The 12,676-nt window shown below is 37.2% G+C and overlaps 2 protein-coding genes across 10 annotated transcripts in view; one reads left to right on the top strand and one right to left on the bottom strand.

Moving 5' to 3' along the window:
• ppp3cb (protein phosphatase 3, catalytic subunit, beta isozyme) overlaps positions 1 to 5,007 on the bottom strand; it is a 52,789-nt gene extending 47,782 nt beyond the window's left edge. For 2 of the 9 annotated variants that reach the window (XM_077247455.1, XM_077247454.1), the window contains exons 1-2: positions 4,900 to 5,007; positions 2,943 to 3,511 (exon numbers count right to left, since the gene is read on the bottom strand). In XM_077247455.1, coding sequence (XP_077103570.1) covers positions 2,943 to 3,000 — 58 coding nt within the window. In that variant the 5' untranslated portion in view covers positions 3,001 to 3,511; positions 4,900 to 5,007. Of the gene's footprint in view, positions 1 to 611; positions 789 to 2,942; positions 3,512 to 4,899 lie in introns of those variants that run through there. The other 7 variants (XM_077247450.1, XM_077247452.1, XM_077247459.1 and 4 more) reach the window with 7 other exon arrangements.
• A 164-nt stretch (positions 5,008 to 5,171) lies between these two features.
• On the top strand, positions 5,172 to 12,226 carry ube2d2 (ubiquitin-conjugating enzyme E2D 2 (UBC4/5 homolog, yeast)). Its single transcript, XM_077247438.1, has 7 exons — positions 5,172 to 5,464; positions 6,703 to 6,766; positions 8,549 to 8,580; positions 8,934 to 9,011; positions 9,384 to 9,489; positions 10,182 to 10,275; positions 11,074 to 12,226. Exons 1-7 carry the CDS (start codon positions 5,441 to 5,443, stop codon positions 11,117 to 11,119), a joined length of 444 nt encoding a protein of 147 aa, XP_077103553.1. The 5' UTR covers positions 5,172 to 5,440; the 3' UTR covers positions 11,120 to 12,226.
• The last annotated feature ends 450 nt before the right edge of the window (positions 12,227 to 12,676 follow it).

Genomic DNA, 12,676 nt, shown 5'->3' with positions numbered 1-12,676 from the left:
CTCTCTATATGGCCTTTTTAGTGGGTTTTATTTAATCTTTTTTTTCTTGCAAAAACTAGAAATATAAAAATGGCTGTAAACACTGATTGGTATTGGCATTATGATGGGTTTGCATTAACCTATTTGCTCATCATGATCACGTGAAATATATAGGACTGCAATGCACTGAAATGCAACTTGCTTCCTGCAATAACGTTGAGCTTTTATGCCTTTGGGATTTCCGCAGGCATTAGATGTAGTACATCCTCTATGTGCAGCCTTGTTTACAGTGTGTAACTCTGTACCAACGAATCGATAAACTGCTTCGGAATGATAGACTAACATACCCTCATAGGCCATCTATGCAAGGATGTCCATGTCAGTGCACGAGCTGACATTGCGAGCATCTCAGAACATTTCCCCCGCATGACAAGAGTGCACTTGTGCAAGGGCTCGAAGCATTGCGAATTTTACATAATTACACGCACAATCGATACGTTAACAATCATCTCGTTATCCGAGTGCTGCCATCCGACAAGCGCGCGCACTGACATTGGAGTAAAAGATGCGTATGCGAGTAGGCAAGGAGATGCATAAAATAATGCAGGAATGCAATGCAAAAGCCACGCTACCTTTAAGTCGTCCTTTCGCTGTCATCCTCAAACTGCCAAAAATATTTCATTGGATCGAGATGTTAATCTCTCTCTTGCTCTCCTCCCCCCTCTATCTCTCTCTCTCTCTCTCTCTCTCTCTCTCTCTCTCGGGTAACCTGGCACTGTATAACAGTTCATCTATCCGCCAGCAGGCGCGCGCAGCCGTCGATGCGCTCCACATATGTGGCAAGCCGGTTTCACATTTTCTTTAAAACGTTTGTCTAGATTTATGTTTCTAGTATTTACTTTGAATTTCTATGTGCCTAAATTCAGTGTAAAGGTAATATAGATACAAGTACTTATTCCATTAGTAACTAGTGTCTAGCCTACTTCACTTTACTGCACGTATTAGATAGGGTACAATGGGGCTAAACTGGCAGACCTTAAGAAAAAATTGCTTTTCACTACGCCCATAATGTTTGATTGAAGAAATGGAGCAATAGAATTATATCATAACAGTGGTTTGTTTAAAAATCTTGTAAATGTCTAATTTTTATAGCCTACATTATGCCCAGGTTAAAAGACACAAATACTTTAGCTAAAAATAATATGTTAATGTTAATGATGTCTAAGTTAATACTTGTTCAAATCACTTTAGCAAAGTTTGTATTAATTTCTATTTATTTAGATAAATAAAATAATTCCTTTTTGCTCAATAAATATATTAAAGGGTTAGTTCACCCAAAAATGAAAATTCTGTCAGTAATTACTCACCCTCATGTTGTTCCAACATCGTAAGACCTTTGTTCATCTTCGGAACATGAATTAAGATATTTTTGATTAAATCTGAGAGCTGGATCACTCCTCCATAGGCTTCTTCAGGGATTGAAACTTGCCAGCCCCGAAAAGTTATTGATTAATGAAAGATATTGTTAAAAAAGTCCAAGTGACTACAGTGGTTCAATCTTAATTTTATCAAGCGACGAGAATACTTTTTGTGCGCAAAAAACAAACAAAAATAACAACTTTATTTCAACTATTCATTTCCTTCTCTGTGGGCCTCTAGTCAGTTAACGTAGTGTAATAGCGTAGAGCTACGTCACACGTTGGCTCACTATTGGCCGACGCTGGTCATGTGTGTGACGTACAACAACAGAAGCTTACGCTATATCACTAGTGAACTGACTAGAGGCTCACAGAGAAGGAAATGAATAGTTGAAATAAAGTCGTTATTTATTTATTTTTTGCGCACAAAAAGTATTCTCGTCGCGTGATAAACTTAAGATTGAGTCACTGTAGTCACTTGGACTATTTTAACGATATCTTTAATAACTTTTAGGGGCTGGCAAACTTCAATCCCTTAAGAAGTCTATGGAGGAGTGATCCAGCTCTCAGATTTAATCAAAAATATCTTAATTCGTGTTCCGAAGATGATCGAATTTTTGGGTGAACTATCCCTTTAAAATTCATTAAAATATGTTTATTTAGAAAATACAGAAACAAAATTATTTAAAAAAAACTAAAGGTTCTGAAAGCATTGAGATCCCAAATTTAAGATAGCATTTTAGTAACAATAAATATGATGTTTTATTAATATCATATATTTTTATAATAACAATAAATATTATATCAATTTAGCACAGAGTTAACTTTGTGCTGCTGCCCACGATCGCAGACAAATTTCCACGTGCATCTTGAAAAGGAAAGTTCTGCGCAAGTTTTTGTGCCATCTAGTGTTTTAGAGGAGAATATAATCAAATGCGTCTTTTGCCCTGGTGCGCCTTTAGCCCTGTTTACCCTACTACATCATTTTGAGTCACTAGTATCTACAAGTCGTAAGTAATAATTCTTTTCTCAGTAGTTAACAACAGTGTTTTTTTACTTTGCTTTTTTGAGATAGTGACTGATTGCAAAAAATAAGGACTTTTCTGATGAATGAGCATTAATGCTAGCCACTACTAGAATACGAATTAGTATATAGCCTAATGAGGTTAATGACGCAGAACTGAAAAAGATACTAGTCCATGAATTACTTGCAATTCATAACATAATAATAGATGTTAGTTTTAAGGAATAAATGTTAAAATGGATTGCCATATCTCGCCTGCATCAGCATCACTGAACATATAGGGAGCCTTAATGGGTTTGCCAATCTCATAAAGAAAAGAAAGAGTTTTTTTAATGCAAACACCATCTGATCATCCTTTGATCACTGATCAATCATTGATGCATGAATTGTAACGTTTTCAAAACCTTACAGTGCATCATCAAAAAAAACAGAATCATCGCAACCCATTCACAATCGCATAATGCTGCATGCTTAAATGTGCTGAGTATGATTAATAAAGAACACAACAACAATGCACTTACATTTGATTACGCGATCGGTAGGGTTTAAACCCATGATGTCTGTGCTGGACATTCTCATGGGTTGTTGTAGATAACGGGGAAAGTGCGCCTACTCCTAACGGGTGAGCGTGCGGTCTTCGGTGCTGCGGGATGCGCGGGCTGCAGAAGCCGCATCACTTGGTGCGTCTATCCTCAGTCCACCGTCGGTCAGAGGGAAAGATGTGTCGCAGCTGATCCGGGGGAAATAGTGATGCTGGGGATGCTGGACTCTGCCTGGTGCCGTGTGGGGGCGGATGGGTAGACAGACAGATAGATGGATGGATGGATGGAGCAGTAGCAGCAGGAGGGGGGCTTGGAGACTTCTGCTCGGTTCAGGGTATCCTCAGCGAGTTGCAGCACCACCCCGACATGGCGAAGACAGGAACTCCCACGCTCTGGCTTGCAGGGACTGCCTCATACCGCCATCACGCGGAGGTTGATTTGGGGTTTCCCTGCGCACGAGATGAGAGAGAGCGCGCGCGCGCCAAGGCATTGTTGCTGCTTTATTGACGTCAGTCTATTCAATGCTTCATGGCGTAGAAACTCTGAATCTACAAAATTCAAGAAAATGTGTATTATAAACGTTAAAAGAACAGCCAGCATCTAAATGTGTATTATGAATGTCAAAAGAACAAACAGCTTCAATGTCATTATTATTATTAGGCTGTTTAAATTATCTAATCCATCCATCCATCCATCAAGAATGTTGTATAAACACCATTAGAACGCTGTTTCGTTAGCCATGTGAAAAAGACGTAGCCTATTATTAAATGTATTAAAGTAGTACTTTAGTATGTTCTTACAATACATGCATGTTTAATACATTTACCAGTACGTCTTTTTCACCTGGGTATAACAATTGTTTTTTGGTATTGCAGCATGTTAATATCATGGATTTTGGACACCATGGTGTTATTTAGTAAGCAACCTTATAATAGCATGTAAATAATGTATGATAGTCATTCAGTACCGGAATATTTATCATTGCATCATCTAATAGCATCACTTTATGGTACTGCCACAGCACATATTTTGCAGCATTTTATTGTCTTGTATTAATAATCAGTATTATTTTGTATTGCATTGTATGTTGCACATAAACAATTCTGTTCTATTCTATTGTAACCGAATGATTCCGTTTTTTTCTTTCAATGAAAGTGTTTGTCTGAATGGGGCAGAGGGCATAAATCTGTGCTGCAGGATAAAGATATCACGATGAAACAAAGTATTTTAGGAATATAGGCCGATAGTTTGATCTTTTTGGATTTCTGTAATCAGGATTATGAGGATCAGACAAAAGCACCTAAAAATATGTGCTATTAATTGTTTAGACAATCAAATATTAGAAATGAGAACAGAGGCAGGTAAGACAATAAATAAAAGGGTTCTAATGCATCAAATAATTTCCAATCAGAATATATAGATAGATAGATAGATAGATAGATAGATAGATAGATAGATAGATAGATAGATAGATAGATGGATGGATAGATGGATAGATAGTGTTTGTGTGTGTGTGTGTGTGTGTGTGTGTGTGTGTGTGTGTGTGTGTGTGTGTGTGTGTGTGTGTGTGTGTGTGTGTGTGTGTGTGTTAATAAAAAAAATTAAACCTAAAAATATACAGGTAAAGTGCATACTTGATAACAACTTTATGTGGCATGTATGAAAATTTTTTATATATATATATATATATATATAATTGCTAAACAATAGCTAAAACTTGCACAGCAGTGGTTCCTAGTTTCACACATATTCCCTTATCTATATAGATAGTGGGTTGTTAACTGATAATCTCGTATTTTGCCACGATAAAACATTAATTCCACAAATATCCCTCCGCAATGGTGAAACTTCCTCTAGTCGAGGGTATGTATGTAACTGCCATTTATGTTGAAATTGTAAAAACTGCTCTCCTCATTTGAATGTAAATATGACTTACAATAAACATCTCGTCAGATCATATTTATATTCTCATAGTTCTTTCCATTATATTTCTGAGATGATCATCAAGCTCGTTTGTCGGCTCGAAATGGAAGCTTTCAACCACAGGCTTTCATTTGGGCTCAATAGCATTAAAGTCGCTGAGCACTAGCCGCCATTTTGGCTCTGCTATTGCATCAGTTTCGTGTTTCACTAAAGCATTATCTAGCAACTGACGTGGGCGCGCAATCTGTCCCCGGCGACTGCGTCCATTGGCGGAAGGATCTGATTAGAGCAGCGCAGTCTGCGTGATGCGGTAGCTACTCGCTGCCGCTGCTGCAGGAGGAGGACCGAACCGCTACCAGCACCACCTTTCAGTTTCGCCTTCAAATTACACCAACCGGCGCCGTCACACACATATAACACCGACTGAATTATCATCCCAAGGCGTCCTTTATTACGACACCCGAGGGGTTGGCCGCGTCGAAATCAAAGAAGCGCCGTTTTAATCGACTATAAGTCTGGTTTTGTGTATTTTTGACAGCAGTAACAGCACAACAATGGCTCTGAAAAGAATCCACAAGGTAAGAGAAGGAAGTCACGGGCGCCATTGCCCTATTCCGCGTCATCCTTCCTATTTACCCTGGAAAGGCGATTTAAGGGATGTTACTGAGAAGTTAAAAGTGTTAAGTGTGCCGCTGGTGGGATGACAAGTTTAGTAAAGCACCCCGGTTCGACGGTTCGGCCCGGGCTAACGGTTAGCATGTTAGCTGGCGACCCTCCGTCGAACTGAGTGAGACTAATATGTAATGATTCTACTGTTCCACTTTTGTTTGTCTCCCATCGCTTTTATCTCAAACAGAAATAACATTCATTTGAAATGGTAGTCGGTTTGCAATTTCTCACTTGAGGATTACTGTATCTCATGATAACGTGTTAGCATGCTAACCCTTCGTAGCCAAAAATGCTAAAGGCCCGTTTGAAAACCTTAAACAAAGATCGTTTATATCCTCCGCAACATCTTCAAGTGACTCTGTTTTACCATCAATATATTCATGTACAGTTACAGTATTATTATGTTGCATTTGTTTATATCGTGCTGTTATGGGTTGTTAACTGACTAACGTTAACCGCTCAGGGAGAGGCATCTGGCCCATCAGTTTGCTTTCGCATTTATGTGTTTTGTCATTTTCTGATTATATAGGTGGTTTGTATAGTAGAATATCTTTTTGTCCTTGTCAACATCTAAATTTGTTGGTGCTTGAGTCCAACTGTTGGATTTTGAAGCCAAACTCTCACATTATATATCTGGATATTTGAGGTTAGCTCGTGGCGCAAGCAAATTGACGTTATGAACGTGGTCCAAAGAATTCATAATCACACTTATGGCCCCTTGTTGGGATTTTCTGCCAGTTTTGAAGGTTTTTAGTTCTCTCAGTATTCAGTAGAATGTACTAACCTGAAAACAAATGTTACATAAGCTGTGGTCACCTCTCATGTCATTACGGCAGCAATAACTCCCATTACACACACTGTTATGTGTCTGATTTGATATTGACCTCTTTACTCTCTTCTTAGTTACCCAACCAGTGCATTGGTTTGGTGTATTTTATTGTCATTTTGTCAAATGCACATATATTTGGAGTATTTAGTTTCTGTGTCAGTTTCTTCGTTTCGTTTTGGTGATTCATTGTTAGCTGCGTGTACTGCAGGTGTTTCAGGAAGGTGATATGGACAGGTGATTCACAGCTTTACCTGCTCGATTCAAGTCATCGTAGGTGAGCACTTTTTAACCTCCATTTTTGTTTCTGGTGTGTTGCAGGAGCTGCATGATTTGGGCCGTGACCCACCTGCTCAGTGTTCAGCGGGCCCAGTAGGGGATGACAGTAAGTAACTTGTTTTACCCACCAATATATTTGACAAACTAGTGTGTTTTTTCTTCCCAATTCAATGTACAGGTATTTTGAATATGAACACTGGTAATATCTGCTTTGATTGTGTAGAAAATTCAACATTGACTGTTAATCCATATTCCTGGTTTTATGTGGATGATTCATGGTGCATGTTATTCTAAAAACAAAACATTTTGTTTTTGTAATTTTTGCTGATGTAATGAGTTGTTTGCCAGAATAACCTCTCTTTCGGTTCTTCCTCATCAACATCCTTCATATAGAGACCACTTATCATGAGGCAATTCATTCAAATGGATAATAAATAAGTTCTTAAGCCATTTTTTTAGTCTAAGGTGCTTCAAAACTTGAGCATGTTTTTTTTTTAGATTGTTAGACATTGTAAAAGCCTGTATTGTAAGTATGCATGTTAAATTAAGTTTGAGAAATACTACTGATACATTATGGTGTAACAACTAGTCATCTACTGTCTGCTGACTTTTTAAACAGTGGAGTCTTAAAGGCATAGACATGCTTTTTATTGTTTGTTTTTCCGGAGTGTTAAAAGTTTAGAATCAGGTCTATATCATTGCTGTCGGGTGGGAACCATGTATCCAGAAATGCTAATTTTCAGGAAATGGAAACAACAATTTTTTAAATTATTATATAAATCCACAATATCAACTTTGAAAACATGGAGTTTAGTCTATGTTCAGACACTTGCATGGGTTGTTATATTTTTTAACATTTTATTGAAATAAGATCAAAAGTAGTTAAAAGGTTTTTGACCTGCGGATTTAGGAAAAATCCGGGCATACGCGTTTTTAGCGGCCGCATCTGATTTAGTAGTTGGACTTGGTACATCAAATTACGTTTTCAGCAACATACAAATTATAAAGTTTATTGTAGCTATGTGGGCGCTCTGTTTTTTGTCATTTGGCCAAGATTATTTAAGACATACTGGCTATGACTCGATGACAAATGCTTGACTAAGACACTCTTCTCTGCTCAAATGCATAAAACATTAGCCTTATATATAGTGTTTGAGTAAAGAAAACACAGTACTTATTAAATAACCAGTTCTTTATTTACTTTCGCATTGCAAACCGGCAGAGATGGTACAAACTGCACGCCATTCTTCATTTACGATAGAAGGGAGTGGAGTTATGAGGTTTTAGCGACAGTTTGTGGAGCCAATGGAGTATGAGGTTTAGTCTCATGCTCTTTTAATACTTTTCATTGATTAAATGTTTGCAAAACCGACAGACATAAAGGCTGACCAATCGTAATGATTTATGACAAAATATAAAGATGCAATGTTTTTGTCCTACAGCGACAATATGGTAACTTATAGGAACTTAATGGCTTCAATCACATAATGTCAGTTCTTTTTCCTGTCTGATCATGTTTTCTGTGTGCCTTGATAAATTTGCTCATCAATATCTAGTGTAAGGCTCAACCACAAGTCAACGGATTGTTTGAACTGACAAATATCATATATAGCTTCCCTCAAAAGAGTCGCCACTTTATTAAACCATGAATCAAACAATCATCTGACCCACTTAGTGCCTCAGAGACTTGACTGAAATATGACCGCATAATTGTACCCAAATTTGCTTCATCATATTTTATACTGTATTCCTCAGTGGGCTCTTTTTTATTTCTGACAAGACTGAGCTTGAGCTTGCAGATCAGAATTGTATCTCTTGATTTTAAGAATGTACGATAAACATGATGTTATACAGGCTTTCTCTGACGTTTCTGTCTGTCTTGTTTCAGTGTTTCATTGGCAAGCCACAATAATGGGACCAGTGAGTATTTTTCTTGTATCCCCTATAGTAGCACACAATATTATAGAAATCATTTGAACTTGAAACATGATAATGTTGTCTTGAAATTATGTTGTCTAAAAATTTTAAATACATGTTTTTTTTATTTAAGATTAATAAAGTTAGACCAGGTTTAATTTTAGAATTTTTATCAACGATAAACAGGAAAAAAATATATAATTCTTTTAAAATTTTGTTGGTCTATACATTTTAAACTTTTGTTAAATATATTTCCCTTTTTTTCTCTCCATGAAATATAGCTGGGGTTACTGGTATGGCGTTAAACTATAACCAGACAAACACTTTTAATTCTAATTAAAATGTTTACCCTACAGAATGATAGTCCTTACCAAGGTGGAGTGTTCTTCTTGACCATACACTTTCCCACAGATTATCCCTTCAAACCGCCAAAGGTCAGTAACGTCCACACCAGTTTGGCACAGGTTCTCCGGTGTGTTGGTTATTCTCAGGTGCTGCTTAATTATTTGTGCTGCTTAATTAATCATCTCATTTTACCAACCTGCACTTTTTTTTGGCATGACATGAGGAAATTGTTTTCCTCCTACCATATATTCAAATAATTCATTTTAGCATGACCGTATTCCATATTCAGTTACTGGATGCAGATAATCTTAATGAATTTAAAGAATTTATTTCAAGGAATCCAGTGCTTGTGTTTGAATTTTAATCTACATTAAGAACTGTTCTTGTGTTGGCGGTAGTGATACTGTTTAGCCTGAAACTGGTGTGTTTTGCGTGCTTATGTTTGTTTCCTTCCTTCTCAGGTTGCGTTTACCACAAGAATCTATCACCCAAATATCAACAGCAATGGCAGCATCTGTCTGGATATTCTGAGGTCACAGTGGTCACCGGCACTCACCATCTCCAAAGGTAAAACACCACCAGGTTTCAGCTATTAGTTTTCAAATCTGTCTTTTTGACAATTCATTCCAGAAATTTTCTTTTCTTGGCCTCAAACTCTATGTTCCCATGGTAAAGCCTGTATGGATTTTATTGGGTTGCTTCCATATGGACCCACATGGTGTTTTGGAGAATTCTGTCATATCCTAAATTAATATAGACAAAATATTCAAAGCTGAATTGTGTTGTTTGGATGGTCAAGCTCTCTCATAGCTCGACGTGCTGTGAGAACTGCTTTAAATGTAGCACTCCAAATCCTATTGGGTATTAATTTGTTTAAAGTCAAATTAAAGAATTTTGTGAGTTATGTGCAGAATGTTCTGATCTTTTTAAGCTGAAATTTATCAAATGATTATCTGTATCTGCCATGAAAAGCTGGTGTGACAAATGTCTGCATACAGTGCATAGGAATTATTTCTATGAATAATCTGATTCTTTAGTTTAAAATCTGCATCTTTAACATGAGGGAAATAAAAACTAGAGAAAGCAATGTTGGAGAATATTTTCAGTGTTTCTTCCTTTAGCGTCTACTCGTAAATGCATGCAACTTAAGGCAAATTTGATGCTTCTCGCATAGTATGTTTAGTGGGGTTTGTTAGAAAGTGCCTTTTGTGTTATTTTTACTTAAATTTTTTTTTTTTTTCTTCTCTCTTGCACTTCAGTTCTCCTGTCCATCTGCTCCCTGCTGTGTGACCCCAATCCGGACGACCCCTTAGTACCTGAGATCGCCCGCATTTACAAGACTGACAGGGAAAAGTGAGTGTCCTCCTGTGCACTAGATCAGTACCACACACTGTGTTTGCCCTAACGCTCTTCCCCATAGGTGCTGTCTTGCAATCATTTGCATTATTAGCCGTGTTATTGCCTACGCAGTTTCCTATTTATATTTGTCACCTTTTTTTCCTATGGAGGTTACTCTGAAGATTTGTTTTGTGAATAACTTGCCTTTTTTTTTTCTAAGCCTTGTAGTTGACTAAATCCAAAGAAAAGTGGAAATGCTTTAAGCTTGAGAAAAAAAAAGAAAAGATAAAACTGTCTTCAATAGCTCAAAAATGCAACAGTGTTTTCTTTTATCCAAACAATACTGCAATGGGTGTAATATTTTGAACAGGACAATTTGTTTATAATCAAATTCAACAGAAAAGGTAGTTAAATGCCTGCATGCGCCTATTAGAACTTTTTTGTTTTGAACTACTGTTACTGGCAAATGTAGGTGGAAAAAGCAGTTGAGGCTGTGGCAGAACCTTGTGACAATTCAAGGGATTAGTAAAGAGTTCCTTTTTAATAGCATGTCAGTCATTGGTGATGCCCAACATTTTTTTAACATGTTAAAGGGATCAAATTACGTTTTCATCATTCTTTAGAGAAGTTGGTTGTACTTCACAAACACATTGTCAATAGCATTCTTTCGGCTGTATACATTCCTGCACTGATGTTTAAGTCGATTGTAGTTGTTGACTGCCCCATCTTTCAAAGTCTGTAATACCTGTTATGTGTCATGCAAATATTTAGCTGGAATGTGATGCTGATATTTTTATTTGTCTTCCCTCACAGGTACAACAGAATAGCTCGGGAATGGACACAAAAGTATGCAATGTAGTTTTGGAGTTGGAATCATGATGGGAGAAAATGACACCTCTCCATCTTAAGATTAGGGGAGATTTTGAACGTTCAAAAGATTAAAAAAAGAAAAAAGCGTAAGAAAAAAAAAGATCTTGTTGGTTTCCATTGGAGTGCTTTCTTTAAGCCACGCCTCCCCTCACCAGAGCACCTCCCCCACTCTTAGCCCTCTGGCAGCCATGGTGTACATACTGAAACTTCAGCTGTAGCCCCTTTTCCTCCCCAAATTCAAACCTCCACTCCACAGCTCCTGCTTTACCTTCTCCGTTGCTATAGCGACGTACCCGCTGCTTAGGATCAGTCCGTATCAATTTTGCTGTAGAAGATGTTTATGGCTCTAAAAGCATTCCTTGTTGTTTTTAAGAACTGGGAAGGGAGGGCTATATTATCATTTTTTGATTCCTCCCTGCAAATTTGTGATAGTCTGGACATAGAGGGATATGTTTTTTACAGTTTACTTTTTCATTTCCATTTCCTGGGCTTCCAACTGTACATTGGATCAGGAAGTTGTTTTTTTATTTTATTTTTATTTCTTTACTGCAGAGAAGGGAGGGGTATGCTGGCTGTCTTTTTGTATAAAATCTATCAAAGGAATTCTTTTAAAATCATAGCAGTTAAAGGAAAATGGACCTCCTGTCTTCTCCTCTGGAGTATTCTAATGGACTTGAATACTATGAATATATATATATATATTTTGTTTCCATTTGCCATTGCAAAGACTCTCTACCCCTTTCCTTAGCCACGACCAACTTCACAAACATTCACCATCACGAAGGGTTTTGGACCAGTTATTTAAAGCAGTCTCTATAACATGCGTCTTATTGTTTTTCTTTAGTTTTCTCTTTCCCCCAACCCACCCTTGTAACTCTTAGTTTGCTTTTTTTCTTCTCCTTTTTTTTTCTCTTCCCTTTTTCTGCTCTTGTTGAATTAGATGCTAACATGGTTCAGCCAGACTCGATTGGGTCCCTGGGTGGGAGGACACAAACTCCTCACAGACAAACTTCTGTATATTTAATTTCCTGACAGGCTCGTTGAGCTTTGTGTGTTGATTAAAACTGTGTAATAAAATGATTACTAAAGTCTGAAATGTTTTGTGTCTGCATGGGTTTTTTTCTGACGTATTTATTAAACAGGTGGTACAGGTCTTGTTGCAAACACTAAATGTGTTGAACTTTGTCCTTTGGGTTTAATAGTAAAGTAAAATCGCTGAAAAATAAAATTCACTCATCTGCTTGCCCAATCAGTGGTCATTTTCACAGAAAACAAATGTAATCAATAGCACAATGATTGCTTAAAAATGATTGCCTTAGAAGAAAACATTACTGGTGTGCATATTGAGACAAAACAATGACACTGACATATTTTAAGGTATGTCAGTGCAAGTTGCTTTCAGTTAAAATGGCTTAACATACATTTTAGTCTGAAACTGGGGGTGAATTTATCACATGCACTGCAATTCACTAATATTTCAGAAAATAGTTATTTTACTTACTACGGTATGATTTTTGCAACCAGGTGTCATGGAATGTTTAACAAT

Source organism: Siphateles boraxobius, unplaced genomic scaffold (genome assembly GCF_051911475.1).
Source record: "Siphateles boraxobius isolate OS27281-9 unplaced genomic scaffold, OSU_SipBor_1 3, whole genome shotgun sequence".
NCBI classification, from domain to species: Eukaryota; Metazoa; Chordata; class Actinopteri; order Cypriniformes; family Leuciscidae; genus Siphateles; species Siphateles boraxobius.
The sequence above is the reverse complement of the archived record's forward strand: the minus strand, read 5'-3'. Positions and strand labels throughout refer to the sequence as shown.